General features: G+C 41.2%; 1 protein-coding gene across 1 annotated transcript in view; it reads right to left on the bottom strand.

The window, feature by feature from the left end:
• Nucleotides 1-16,048, bottom strand: part of LOC115144235 (ubiquitin carboxyl-terminal hydrolase 42) — a 30,343-nt gene that overhangs the window by 13,166 nt on the left and 1,129 nt on the right. Inside the window, 1 exon segment of the mRNA XM_029685108.2 lies at nt 3,259-3,517. Coding sequence (XP_029540968.2) covers nt 3,259-3,508 — 250 coding nt within the window. The 5' untranslated portion in view covers nt 3,509-3,517.

Here is a 16,048-nt window from a genome sequence, read left to right as displayed (position 1 = left end):
TGTATGGGTTTCCGTGGCTAGGTGCTGACCTAACAATCACAAATTGTGCTTTCGCAGTAAAGGCTTTTTGAAATCTGACACAGCGGTTGCATTAAGGAGAAGTTTCTTTATTCGTATGTTTAACACTTGTATCGTTTATCATTGTTTATGATGAGTATTACATAACGCGCCAATGTAAACTGAGATTTTTGGATATCAATATGAACTTTATCAAACAAAACATACATGTATTGTGTAACATGAGTCATCCTATGAGTGCCATCTGATGAAGATCAAAGGTTAGTGATTCATTTAATCGCTATTTCTGACTTGTGAACCCTCTCCTTGGCTGGAAAATGGCTGTATGGTTTTCTGTGACTTGGTGCTGACCTAACATAATCGCAAGGTGTGCTTTCACAGTAAAGCCTTTTTGAAATCTGACACTATGGTTGGATTTACAAGAAGTTGATATTCAAAATTGTGTATAATACTTGTATGTTTGAGGAATTTTAATTATTGGATTTTTGTTTTGAATTGGGCACCCTGCAATTTCACTGGCTGTTGTCGAGGTGGTACTCTTATACCAGATAGGTTTAAAAATTATTTTTAAGCCTCGAGACAACGATTGTGTATGTGTGCCATTCAGAGGGTAATTAGGCAGGACAAAATATTTAAGTGCCTTTGAAAGGGATATGGTAGTACGTGCCAGGTGCACCGGTTTGTGTCAAGAACTTCAACGCTGCTGGGTTTTTCATGCTCAACAGTTTTCCCGTGTGTATCAAGAATGGTCCACCACCCAAAGGACACCAAGCCAACTTGACAACTGTGGGATATATTAGAGTCAAGATGGGCCAGCATCCCTATGGATCGCATTCGACACCGTGTAGAATCCATGCCCCAATGAATAGAGGATGTTCTGAGGGTAAAGGGGGGGGATGCAACTCAGAGGCCGACCGATTATGATTTTTCAATGCCGATACCGATTACTGGAGGACCAAAAAAGCCGATACCGATTAATTCGGCCGATAAAAATAAAAAAACTATTTGTAATAATGACAATTACAACAATACTGAATGAACACTTATTTTAACTTAATATAATACATCAATAAAATCATTTTAGCCTCAAATAAATAATTAAACATGTTCAATTTGGTTTAAATAATGCAAAAACAAAGTGTTGGAGAAGAAAGTAAAAGTGCAATATGTGCTATGTAAGAAAGCTGAAGTTCCTTGCTAAGAAAATGAGAACATATGAAAGCTGGTGGTTCCTTTTAACACGAGTCTTCAATATTCCCAGGTAAGAAGTTTTAGGTTGTAGTTATTATAGGATTATAGGACTATTTCCCTCTACCGTTTGTATTTCATTAACCTTTGACTATTGGATGTTCTTATAGGCACTTTAGTATTGCCAGTGTAACAGTATAGCTTCCGTCCCTCTCCTCGCTCCTCCCTGGGCTCAAACCAGGAACACAACGACAAAAGCCACCCTCAAAGCAGCGTTACCCATGCAGAGCAAGGGAAACAACCACCCAAAGACTCAGAGCGAGTGGCGTTTGAAACGCTATTAGCGCGCGCTAACTAGCCAGCCATTTCACTTCGGTTACACCAGCCTAATCTCGGGAGTTGATAGGCTTGAAGTAATAAACAGCGCAATGCTTGACGCACATGAAGAACTGCTGGCAAAAAGCACGATAGTGCTGTTTGAATGAATGCTTACGCACCTGCTTCTGCCTACCACCGCGCAGTCAGATACTTAGATACTTGTATGCTCAGTCAGATTATACACAACGCAGGACACGCTAGATAATATCTAGTAGTATCATCAACCATGTGTAGTTAACTAGTGATTATGATTCATCCACCTCTGGCCTGCTCGCCTCCCTACGACTGAGGAAGTACAGTTCCCGCTCAGCCCAGTCAAAACTGTTCGCTGCTCTGGCCCCCCAATGGTGGAACAACCTCCCTCACGACGCCAGGACAGCGGAGTCAATCACCACCTTCCGGAGACACCTGAAACCCCACCTCTTTAAGGAATACCTAGGATAGGATAAAGTAATCCCTCTCACCCCCCCCCCCCCCCCCTTAAAAGATTTAGATGCACTACTGTTCCACTGGATGTCATAAGGTGAATGCACCAATTTGTAAGTCGCTCTGGATAAGAGCGTCTGCTAAATGACTTAAATGTAATGTAAATGTAATGATTGATTGTTTTTATAAGATAAGTTTAATGCTAGCTAGCAACTTACCTTGGCTTACTGCATTCGCGTAACAGGCTGTCTCCTTGTGGAGTGCAACGGTCGTTAATGCGTTGGACTAGTTAACTCTAAGGTTGCAAGATTGAATCGCCTGACCTGACAAGGTGAAAATCTGTCGTTCTGCCCCTGAACGAGGCAGTTAATCCACCGTTCCTAGGCCGTCATTGAAAATAAGAATGTGTCCTTAACCGACGTGCCTAGTTAAAAATATTTTTTTAAAGATGCAAAATCGGTGTCCAAAAATACAGATTTCCGGTTGTTATGAAAACTTGAAAATAGGCTCTAATTAAAATCGGCCACTCCGATTAAATCGGCCGACCTCTAAACTCAATATTAGGAAGGTAATTCCTAATGTTTTGTACATGTGCATAAAGCGCGCACTGGATACAGGCCATGCAACCTCTGCAAACACTAAAACAGCTTTCCCAGTTTGACAGATGCCACTCCGGCGGGAGAAATCAATAGGCGGATATCCCAGCCAATCACAAAACTGGTGGGTAAGTAATACTGTGAAACACTAGCATTCCACTATTAGTGCCATATATATATATATATATAAAATGGACATTTTCTGAAATTACAATGCAACAATTTAAAAAAAAATCTCATGTGTAGCACCTTTAAAGATGTAATTCTATTTCCAAAAACCCACAAGGAAATATTTCTTAAACTTACAGAAGGTAAACAATTTCAATTACTAAATACAATTGTTGACATTAGTTTGTCAACATTGTGTTTTGATGGATTTATGATAGAAAACATCTACCAGAAAAACTAAGACCCCTTTTCCATCTGTTTATCCAGAAATCAAAGCCTTTACTTATAACTAATTTTTAAGGTGGAAAATGGTAGAAAGATGCAGCAATGCCTTCATTTCCCAAAAAATATAGACTTGGTCTTCATTTGACACTCAATTTGATATGCTGCTATGAACTTCACATTGGTGCTCATGCGTCCGACGCCCCATCCCTATCTGTTAGCGTCAAAAGACTTCAGAATTGAGCACATCAACCCTCCTCACCTTGCTCCTTGGGCCTGTCTGCGGTGATGGCAGCACTGCTGCTGTAGACAGTGGCTCCAGGGGTTGGGCCCACGCAGCCCCCGGTCTTCACCCTGGGGGTGTCGGAGGATGAGGGACCCCCCGCCCCCCAGTTGGAGCACCCGCCGTCCATCCCGTTCCCGTCGCCGCCGGGGAAGGTCAGCGATCCGGAGCGCTTGCACCCGACTGACTCGTGGTCAGATTTCTCTGAAGATCTGTCAACTATGGTCATTGTTCATTGCTGTTAGACAAAAACAAATAAATACAGAGGAAGTTAGATAATGCTGTTTCTTTAGATACTACAGCTAACCTATGCTTAGTTGGGAGAACTGTGAACAGAGTTGTCTGTGACAAAAATTTGTCTTGAAGACTAGCTCTGTGGCTAGAGGATGAAAGACTTTTACAGAAACAGCCCCTAAACCACCCAAAAGCATCCTATTTCAAACTCACATTATTTCCTGACAATCTAATGGTTCACTACCATCCTACTTGAAGATGCAGATTGTGCAGAATTCACTGCACTATACGGAATTGTATGTTGTCGTATTTAAGAACCTGCACAGTAACAGCGGATTGTCTGTAATATCATCATGGCACAATGTGACTAACAGGTTTCCAGTGCCTAAATAAATCAACTGATATTGTTAGATATGCCGGGTAGGATTTCAGTGCGTAGGTAGCACCAATCACACAGAGCATCTAACAGGATTGACCCACTAAATTACCAGCAGGTGGTCTGTCTGGTGGTGTAAATGGGTCATAAGTCATGTAGACAACACCACGGCCGTGGGATATAAAAGCAAAAGTAGCCTCTGAGGGAAAAGGAGGAGTTCTGCAGACAGTGGAGTAGCCCCAAATGCATGCTCTGCTTATGGTTTGCATTGAATTTACATGTGACACAGAGCTCCCTTTAAAGTCAGATTTAGTGATACGTTTACTGACTGCAAGTTTGTTGTAATAATTTACTACAAAGTTAACTGCATTTGCTCCAGGGACTAGGGCGAAATCCCAAATGGACTCCTATGCTCCAGTGGAGATCTGAGAACATTTGACAAGTGCAAACAATATTGAAATAGCTCCACCTTGTCCTGATAGGTTAGGTGGAAGTTTCATCATATTGCAACTAATTAGAACCTTTACAACTACCACAAGTGTATAGGGTGTAGGGACTAGTGTATAGGGTGTAGGGACTCAGCGTTTGAGTTGCATCTGGGACATACTGGTATAGCTAGTAGATACATTGACACACAAAACTTTACTAAAATTACACAAAATGATATCACTACACTACAAGTCAGTAGTAGTGATTGATTATGTTATTAGCTAGCTAAAACTGAAGTCAAATGAACAACATTGTAGATCGTAGTAATGACATACAGGAACAATCACCAAAATGAAACCAGAGACTGAAGAGGAAGCTAGGCATCCCACTCCCTCATTTTTTCTGGTTAGTCAATGAACTAACCAGACCCGGCTGCTATCGCAATGGCACAATATCTTTGGTATTGGTGCCTATGGGAGAGCCACCCCATAAGCAGACCAGAACTGTTATAATTTTTTTCAATTGTAAACGGCCTGAGTAAGACAATTTATCCACCACCTTAACCTGAAATCAGAAGGGTCCTTGCTATCTGAGATCCTTAGATGACGTCAGCTGGATGTCCTCATTGACGTGGAAATGTAAAAATGTTATGGTAAGGGTTATGGTAAGACATTCAGACACTAACTACCTTTATCGCCTATTGACGATAGCAAAACACACCCGGTCAGAAGATACTAAGAGCCCCAATGCTTACTCTCAACATGCAGCGCTTTGCTTGCGGTATGGTTTTGGAAGCATAAAGGAACACATCTTTCATATCCGCAAGAAATCGTAAAAAGGATAAATCACTATACACCTTGATATGGTTCCCACACTTCCATGTTACAGCGCTTGTTTTAATGAAAACAGAAGGAAGACAGTCGATTGCATGAGCTAATTAGATATGTCTCCGAACACCTGTGTGTAAACGGAGACAATTTGACTCTAAAAAGAACATGTAATTGCCAAGGCAGCAGCTACTATTCCTGGGGTGCAAACACATTAAGGCACAAAAAAAAACTACAAATGAAACAAAATAATATATCATTACAGCACAAAATGTATAATACCACCATACAACAATTTTAAAGTGTGTGCATGTGTGTATAGAGTGCTAGTATAAGTATATGTCTCTCTTCAGTGTGCGTTGTTCCATAAGGTGTAGTTTTGTTTTGTTAATTAGATTTTCCTGCTTGCATGAGTTACTTGATGTGGAATAGAGTTACATGTAGTTATCATGGCTCTTTGTAGTACTGTGCGTTTCCCGGAGTAGGTTCTGGAATTGGGAACTGTGAAGAGACCCCTGGTGGCATGTCTTGTGGGGTATACATGGGTTGCCATCGGACCTGTGTGCTAGTCGTTTGAACAGACAGCTCGTGCTTTCAACATTTCAATACCTCTCACAAAAGACAAATAGTGACGAAGTCACTCCTCTACTTTAAGCCAAGAGATTGACATGCATGTCATTGATGTTAACTCTGTGTACATTAACCATACAGAAATAGTTTGTCGAGTTTAGTATGAAGAACTTGACTGTTCTGCACAGAGCCCTGACCAAAACCACATCGAACACCTTTGGGATGTATTGGAACAATGACTGTGAGCCATGCCTAATTGCCCAACATCAGTGCCCGACCTCACTAATGCTTGTGGCTGAATGGAAGCAAGTCCCCACAGCAATGTTCCAACATCTAGTAGAAAACTGTTATAGTAACAGAGAGGGGGTCCAACTCCATATTAATGCCCATGATTTTAGAATGAGATGTTTGATGAACAGGTGTTCACATACTTTTGGTCATGTAGTGTATATAATGTTGAGTCACCAGCATAAATAGATACCCAGGCTTTACGCAGTGCCAGATCCTTAGAGAATAAAAAATATAAAAAAACGGGATTGCAGCCATAAGAAGTTAACAGGAGCGATATGACAACAACCAGTGAAAGTACAGGGCACCAAATTCAGAAGAACAGAAATCTCATAATTAAAATTCCTCAAACATACATGTATCATATCTTTTTCAAGGTAGTCTTGTTGTTAATCCCACCACAGTGTCCGATTTCAAATAGGATTTACGGGGAAAGCACCACAAACGATTATGTTAGGTCACCAACAACTCACAGAAACACAGCCAATTTTTCCAGCCAAAGAGAGAGAGAAAAAAGCACAGAGAGAGATAAAATGAATCACTAACCTTTGATAATCTTCATCAGATGACACTCATAGGACTTAATGTTACACAATACATGTATGTTGTGTTTGAAAAAGTTCATATTTAAAAAATCTGAGTTTACATTGGTGCGTTACATTCACTAGTTCCAAAAACACCCAGTGATTTTGCATAGCCACATCAATTCAACAGAAATACTCATCATAAATGTAGATGATAATACAAGTTATACACATGGAACTATAGATATACCTCTCCTTAATGCAACCGCTGTGTCAGATTTCAAAATAACTTTACGGAAAAATAAAACCATGCAATAACCTGAGACGGCGCTCAGAATAAGTCACATAGCCGCCACGTTGGAGTCAACTAGTAGGAATTGGCTTTGGGGGTGACCAGTTTAATATACCTGCTGGAGCGCGTGCTACAGGTGGGTGCTGCTATGGTGACCAGTGAGCTGAGATAAGGCGGGGCTTTACCTAGCAAAGACTTATAGATGACCTGGAGCCATGAGAGTCTGGAAGGAGAGTTGGAAGGAGAGTTTACAGTCTTACCAGACACCTAGGTATTTGTAGTTGTCCACATATTCTAAGTCAGAACCGTCCAGAATAGTGATGCTAGACAGGCGGGCAGCGATCGGTTGAAGAGCATGCATTTAGTTTTACTGCATTTAAGAGCAGTTGGAGGCCATGGAAGGAGAGTTGTATGGCATTGAAGCTTGCCTGGAGGGTTGTTAACACAGTGTCCAAAGGGCCAGAAGTATACAGAATGGTGTCGTCTGCGTAGAGTTGGATCAGAGAATCACCAGCAGCAAAAGCGACATCATTGATGTATACAGAGTAAAGAGTCGGCCTGAGAATTGAACCCTGTGGCATCCCATAGAGAATGCCAGAGGTCCAGACAACAGGCCCTCTGATTTGACACACTGAACTCTGAGAAGTAGTTGGTGAACCAGGCAATGCAGTCATTTGAGAAATTAAGGCTGTTGAGTCTGCCAATAAGAATGTGGTTATTGACAGAGTCGAAAGCCTTGGCCATGTCGATGAATACAGCTGCACAGTATTGTTTTTTTTATCAATGGCAGTTATGATAACTTTTAGGACCTTGAGTGTGGCTGAGGTGCACCCATGACCAGCTCTGAAACCAGATTGCATAGCGGAGAAAGTACGGTGGGATTCTAAATGGTCGGCGATGTTTAACTTGGCTTTCGAAGACCTTAGAAAGGCAGGGTAGATATAAGTCTGTAACAGTTTGGGTCTAGAGTGTCTCCCCCTTTGAAGAAGGGGATGACCGTTGCAGCTTTCCTATCTTTGGAGATCTCAGACAATATGAAAGAGGTTGAACAGGGTAGTAATAGGGGTTGCAACAATAATTTTTAGAAAGAGAGGGTCCAGATTAGAGGTTGACTTATTAATCGGAATAGACGATTAATTAGGGCCGAATTTCAAGTTTTCATAACAATCGGAAATGGGTAATTTTGGACACCGATTTTGCAGATTTTATTATCTTTTTTTTTTTTTTACACATTTATTTCATCTTTATTTAACTAGGCAAGTCAGTTAAGAACACATTCTTATTTTCAATGATGGCCTAGGAACTGTGGGTTAACAGATTTTTACCTTGTCAGGTCAGGGATTCAATCTTGCAACCTTACGGTTAACTAGTCCAATGCTCTAACCACCTGCCTCACGAGGAGCCGGCCTGTTACGCGAATGCAGTAAGAAGCCAAGGTAAGTTGCTAGCTAGCATTAAACTTAATCAATCACAATCACTAGTTATAACTACACATGGTTGATATCACTAGTTTATCTAGCGTGTCCTGCGTTGCATATAATCGATGCAGTGCTCATTCGTGAAAAAGGACTGTCGTTGCTCCAACGTGTACCTAACCATAATCACCAATGCCTTTCTTAAAATCAATACACATAAGTATATATTTTTAAACCTGCATATTTAGCTAAAAGAAATCCAGGTTAGCAGGCAATATTAACCAGGTGAAATTGCGTCACTTCTCTTGCGTTCATTGCACGCAGTGTCAGGGTATATGCAACAGTTTGGGCCGCCTGGCTCATTGCGAACTAATTTGCCAGAATTTTACGTAATTATGACATAACATTGAAGGTTGTGCAATGTAACAGGAATATGTAGACTGATGGATGCCACTCGTTAGATAAAATACGTAACGGTCCCGTATTTCACTGAAAGAATAAACGTCTTGTTTTCGAGATGAGTTTCCAGATTCTACCATATTAATGACCTAAGGCTCGCATTTCGGTGTGTAATTATGTTATAATTAAGTCTAGGACTTCATAGAGCAGTCTGAGTGATGATAGGCACCAGCAGACTCATAAGCATTCATTCAAACAGAACTTTCGTGCATTTTGCCAGCAGCTCTGCTGTTTATGACTTCAAGCCTATCAACTCCAGAGATTAGGCTGGTGTAAAGATGTGATGTGAAATGGCTAGCTAGTTAGCGGGGTGCGCGCTAATAGCGTTTCAAACGCCACTCGCTCTGAGACTTGGAGTAGTTGTTCCCCTTGCTCTGCATGGGTAACGCTGCTTCGAGGGTGGCTGTCGTTGTTGTGTTCCTGGTTCGAGCCCAGTTAGGAGCAAGGAGAGTTAAGGAAGCTATACTGTTACACTGGCAATACTAAAGTGCCTATAAGAACATCCAATAGTCAAAGGTTAATGAAATACAAATGGTATAGGGAGAAATAGTCCTATAATTCCTATTATAACTACAACCCAAAACTTCTTACCTGGGAATATTAAATGTTAAAAGGAACCCCCAGCTTTCATATGTTCTCATGTTCTGAGCAAGGAACTTAAACGTTAGCTTTCTTACATGGCACATATTGCACTTTTACTATCTTCTCCAACACTTTGTTTTTGCATTATTTAAACCAAATTGAACATGTTTCATTATTTATTTGAGGCTAAAATGATTTTATTGATGTATTGTTTTGTCATTATTACAAATACATTTTAAAAATCGGTATGGGCTTTTTTTTTTTTGAGAGCGCCTGGGGAATGGGAGTGGAGCAAGGCCAGGCAGGGCCTGGATTAACCTCTACATCACCAGAGGAACAGAGGAGTAGGATAAGGGTACAGCTATAGGCTATAAGAACTGGTTGTCTAGTGCGTTCGGAACAAAGAGTAAAAGGAGCAGGTTTCAGGGCGTGGAAGAATATATTCAAGGCATAATGTACAAACAAGGGTATGGTAGGATGTGAATACAGTGGAGGTAAACCTAGGCATTGAGTGACGATGAGGTACTGTCTCTAGAGGCACCATTTAAACCAGGTGAGGTCACCGCATGTGTGGGAGGTGGAACAAGAGGGCTAGCTAAGGCATTTTGAGTAGGGCTGGAGGCTCTACAGTTAAATAAGACAATCAGTAACCAAAATAGCAATGGACAAGGCACATTGACATTAGGAAGAGGCATGTGTAGCCGAGTGATCATAGGGTCCAGTGAGTAGCTAGGCGAGCTGGAGACACGGCAATTCAGACAGCTAGCAGGCTGGGGCCAGCAGATGGGCCTTCAGGGGACGTCGTGACGGAGGAGTCTGTTGATACCCCCTCGGGCAGATTGATCGTGATGGATCGACAGGGCTCCGTGTTGGCAGTAAAAAGGGGTCCAGGCCCACTGGCAAAATAGGTATTGTAGCCCAATAAGTGGCTGATGGACCTCTTCAGCGAACTGAGAGATGGGCCTAGCAGGGCCTCCAGGCTAACTGGTGCTTGCTTCAGGAAAGAGACGTTAGCCAGGAGTAGCCACTCGGATAGCAGCTAGCTAGCTGAGATAATCCAGGTGACAAGGTTCAGAGCTTTTGGTAGGAATCCGGAGATGTGGCAGATGTGCAGACTGGCAGGAGTTGACCGGGCTGAGGTTAGCTGATGACCGCTAGCAGTGGCTATCTGGTTAGCTTCTGTTGGGGGTTCCGGTTATAAAGTATAGAAAATAGCAGATCTATACCACAATGGGTGAGGCAGGTGGCAGGAGTGTATGTCAAAATTGAGGTAAAAAATATATACGAAGAAAAAAACAAAAAAAAGATACAGACACGGGACATGACAAGACAAAGACGAGGCCCCACAGAACACCCTCTGTGGGGCCTCTCGAGAGGCGCAGCGGTCCAAGGCACTGCAAGGCGGCAACCTTAAGAAAGGCATTAATGTTTATGGTTAGGTACATTCATGCAACGATTGTCCTTTTTTCACAAATGACTTTTTTTTTTTTTTTCCAATCACCCCCCGTTTGGCGAAGTAGGCTGTGATTTGATGATAAATTAACAGGCACCACATGTATTATATGCAACGCAAGACAAGCTAGTTAACCTAGAAATATCAACAACCATGTGTAGTTAACTAGTGATTGTTAAGATTGTTTTTTATAAGATAAGATTAATGCTAGCTAGCAACTTACCTTGGCTCCTTGCTGCACTCGCGTAACAGGTGGTCAGCCTGCCACGCAGTTCCTCGTGGAATGCAATGTAATCAATCGGGCATTCAAAAATGTTGATTAAAGATTATGAAAACTTGAAATCGTCCCCAATTAAAAATTGTCCAAGCAGATTAATCGGTCGACCTCTAATGTGTAGATTCAGAGTCTGTTGTTGGCATGTCATGCCAAAGTTTGCTAATCCTGCCAATGAAAAAATCATTAAGGTAGTTGGCAATATCAATGGGTTTTGTGATGAATGAGCCATCTGATTCAATGGCGGATGGAGCCGAGTTCACCATTTTACACAAAATTTCATTTAAGGAACTCCAAAACTATCATTCTTTCTAGAATGTATTTTTGTATGTTTAGTTTAATCACGACTTCTCAATATACAGTACACGTTTGCCAGTCATCTGTGCAGCCAGACTTATTTGTCATTCATTTTGCCTCGACCCCCTCTCAACCATAACATTTTTTCAATTCCTCATCAATCCACGGGGAATTAACCATTTTTAGTCATTTTCTTAATGGGTGCTTGCTTATTAGTAACTGGAATAAGCAATTTCTTAAATATGCCTAGCAATTTTATTTCTGTGCTATTTGTAAATACCCTGGTAGGATTGACTGATAACCTAAACCAGGTTGTAGGCACTGCGTACAGTTTGAAGATTTTTCTTGAGTGAACTAGGCAGGTATCCTAGCGGTTAGAGCTTTGGGACAGCAATCAAAAGGTTGCTGGATCAAATCCCCGAGCTGACAAGGTAAACATCTGTAGTTCTGCACCTGAGCAAGGCAGTTGACCCACAAGGCAGCCCCCGCACCGCTCTGATTCAGAGGGGTTGAGTTAAATGTGGAAGACACATTTATGGGTTTGATTACAGGTTCAAAATGGCCAGAAACAAATACATTTTTTTCTGAAACTCGTCAGTCTATTCTCGTTCTGAGAAATGAAGGCTATTCCATGCGAGAAGTTGCCAAGAAATTGAAGATCTCATACAACGCTGTGTACTACTCCCTTCACAGAAAAACGCAAACGGTCTCTAACCAGAATAGAAAGATAAGTGGGAGGCCCCCGGTGCACAACTGAGCAAGAGGACAAGTACATTAGTGTCTAGTTTGAGAAACCGACACCTCAACTGGCAGCTTAAATAAATAGTACCTGCAAAACACCAGTCTCAACGTCAACAGTGATGAGGCGACTCCGGGATGCTGGCCTTCTAGGCAGAGTTGCAAAGAAAAAGCCATCTCAGACTGGACAATAAAGATAAAAGATTAAGATGGACAAAAGAAGACACTGGACAGAGGAAGATTGGAAAAAAGTGGAATGGACAGACAAATCTAAGTTTGAGGTGTTCAGATCACAAAGAAAAAATGAAATGATGCTGGAGGAGTACTTGACACCATCTGTCAAGCATGGTGGAGGCAATGTGGCGGTCCTGGGGGGTGCTTTGGTAGTGGTAACGTGTGAGATTTGTACAGGGTAAAAGGGATCATGAAGACCATACCCTGTGGATGGCGATTAATTGGAGCCAATTTCCTCCTATAACAGGACAATGACCAAAAAACAGAGCTCCAAACTAAGCAGTCAGATGGTATTCTGTCTATAATGGAGTGGCCAGCACAGTCATCGGATCTCAACCCTATTAAGCGGTTGTGGGAGCAGCTTGACCACATGGTACATAAGAAGTGCCCATCAAGCCAATCCAACTCGTGGGAGGTGAAATCTCTTCCGATTACATCAACAAAAGGTCAGCAAGACTATAATTACTGCAAATGGAGGATTCTTTGACAAAAGCAAAGTTTGAAGGACACAATTATTTCAATTAAAATTCATTATTTATAACCTTGTCTATATATTGCCTATTCATTTTGCAACTCATTTCATGTATGTTTTCATAGAAAAACAAGGACATTTCTAAGTGACCCCAAACTTTTGAACAGTAGTGTATATATTGACACCTACTCATTCCAGGGTTTTTCTTTATCTTTACTCTTTGCCTTGATGACATCTTTGCACAGTCTTCATGAGGTACTCACCTGGAATGCATTTCAATTAACAGGTGTGCCTTGTTAAAAGTGAATGTGGAATTTCTTTCCTTTTTAATGCATTTGAACCAATCAGTTGTGTTGTGACATGGTAGGGGTGGTATACAGAAGATAGCCCTATTTGGGAAAAGACCAAGCCCATATTATGGCAGCTCAAATAAGCAAAGAGAAACGACAGTCCATCATTACTTTAAGACATGAAGGTCAGTCAATACAGAACAATCCAAGAACTTTGAAAGTTTTTTCAAGTGCTATGATGAAACTGGCTCACATGAGGACCGCCAAAGAAAAGGAAGACCCAGAGTTACCTCTGCTGCAGAGAATAAGTTCATTTTTGTTACCAGCCTCAGAAATTGCAGCCCAAATAAATGCTTCAGAGTTCATGTAACAGACATCAACATCAACTGTTCAGGGGAGACTGCGTGAATCAGGCCTTCATGGTCGAATTGCTGCAAAGAAAGCACTACGAAAGGTCACCAATAAGAAGAAGAGGCTTGCTTGGGCCAAGAAACACAAGCAATGGACATCAGACCAGTGGAAATCTGTCCTTTGTTCTGATGAGTCCAAATTGGATTTTGGTTCCACCTGCCGTGTTTTTGTGAGATGCAGAGTAGGTGAACGGATGATCTATGCATGTGTGGTTCCCACCGTGAAGCATGGAGGAGGAAGTGTGATGGTGCTTTGCTGGTGACACTGTCAGTAATTTATTTAGAATTAAAGGCAGACTTAACCAGCATGGCTACCACAGCATTCTGCAGCGATACGCCATCCCATCTAGTTTGCGCTTGGTGGGACTATCATTTATTTTTCAACAGGACAATGACCCAAAATACACCTCCAGGCTGTGTAAGGGCCATTTTACCCAGGAGAGTGATGGAGTGCTGCATCAGATGACCTGGCCTCCACAATCACAACCCAATTGAGATGGTTTAGGATGAGTTGGACCTCAAAGTGAAGGAAAAGCAGCCAACAAGTGCTCAGCATGTGGGAACTCCTTCAAAACTGTTGGAAGAGCATTCCAGGTGAAGCTGGTTGAGAGAATGCCAAGAGTGCGCAAAGCTGTCATCAAATATAACATTTATTTTTTATTTCTTGAACACTTTTTTGGTTCCATGTGTTATTTCATAGTTTTGATGTCTTCACTATTATTCTACAATGTAGAAAATAGTACAAATAATGAATGAGTAGGTGTTCTAAATTTTTTGACCGTGTGTGAGATAGATAGAGACAAATATACATGTTATTTTTAAAATATTGACCTTAGGCAAATTGATGTAGTCAGAGCAAGAGTCCAAAGCCTGGGGCTGTATTTTTATATATATTTTTTTCAACCTTTATTTAACTAGGCAAGTCAGTTAAGAACAAATTCTTACTTTCAATGACGGCCTGGGAACAGTGGGTTAACTGCCTGTTGAGGGCAGAGTTAGCAGCAGGTGTCTTGATAATAGAAAAAAGTAGGTCAGTGGTTCCTGCACCATGTGCAATTGTTTTGGAGTTGTTTAAAGAATGATGAAATAGAAATATCAATAAATAAATCGACACCTACATGCTTTTGAAAATGATTCAGAAATGCTTAAATACTTCTAACCACAAACTCAAGTAATCACTTTTTTTCCTTCCAACGTATTATCAAAGAATTAAAGCTGTAACATTTTGGGTGACCAGACCAAATTCATATAGTAATGTGGTAGAAATCTGTCGTTCTCATTGAAAGCTAGTCTAAGAAGTGGTAGATGTGTTCTATGTGCGCGGTTTCTGTGATTCCATGTTTTTTATATTTCCCTTTTGTACACCAGCTCCAAACACAATATTTTTGGTTATGGAAAATATATTTCAAAGCTGTTTAGATGGTACATTGTTTCTCTAAACTATACTTGCTTGTTTTGTCAAACTGAAATTAGGCTAACTATTAGAATTTTAGCAACCAAGAAACGGAGGAGTGATTTTTAACAGTAGGCAAAAGTGATCATGTCAGGTGAAAATGATATCAAATATTTTACCATTGCAACATTTGACAATAACATTCACTGTGGTTGTCTAAAGCATGCACAGCTAGCAATGCATTCGTGATTTGTTATTCCCCATCATTTTCAACAATGTCAATGAGCGTCATAACTATTTTTCCTTTGCGGTACCTCAAACTGTTGTGATTACCAGCCGAGAAACTTTCATGAGTTGATTTTTATGCCAGGATCAGACTGTCTGGGCAGTGTCTTAACATTATCCTAAAACCTCCTCTGAGCTGGGAGTTTTTTTAGTCTTAAAAAATAGCTTTTAACAGGATTCCTAGGACCTTTTCGGAGATGCTTTGTGAATACGGGCCCTGGTCTCATCTCCACGCAATTGGTGAAGTTAATCATAAACTTCCTTCACCACGGAGTGGAGTTTAGTCCACCAGTAAGGTCCTTAAAAGCCAAGGAGTATTTTAGGCTCCTTTCGTCCATTATTGGGATATGGCTTAAAGCTGCAATGTGCAGAATCGCACAGCCAATTCCTGGTTGCAAGTTTGCTTGTTTTATCACAAACTGAAATGAGGCAATGTAGAGCAGGGGTATTCAACTATTACCCTACAAGGTCCAGAGCCTGCTGGTTCTGTTCTACCTTTAAATGAACTGCACACACCTGGTGTTCCAGGTCTAAATCAGTTCCTGATTAGAGGGCAACAACTGAAAAGCTTCGAGGTCCAGAGTTCTGTTTGAGGGGTGTCGAGAATAATTGTACTATTTAAACAGCTTAGAAATATTTTCTGCTGAAACTTGTGTACAAAACCAAAAGTAAAAAGAGGCAAAAACGAAACTCAAGGGAAGCATAGAAATAGCGCAAAGAAAAGATCGAACCGCTTCAATGAGAATGACAGAGCTATTACTAACACTTCTATGTAAATTTGGTGGAGTAGACCCAAAAGTTATATAATGCAGCTTTACGGTTATTAAGGTTTGGAGTACATCCCAAGGATCCCACTAACGTCAACCAAATCAGAAGAGCGGAGACTTAGCTAGCCAATTAGCAAATACATTGGCTTTCTCTGGAGGT

This window comes from Oncorhynchus nerka, linkage group LG16 (assembly GCF_034236695.1).
Source record: "Oncorhynchus nerka isolate Pitt River linkage group LG16, Oner_Uvic_2.0, whole genome shotgun sequence".
Lineage (NCBI taxonomy): Eukaryota > Metazoa > Chordata > Actinopteri > Salmoniformes > Salmonidae > Oncorhynchus > Oncorhynchus nerka.
The sequence above is the reverse complement of the archived record's forward strand: the minus strand, read 5'-3'. Positions and strand labels throughout refer to the sequence as shown.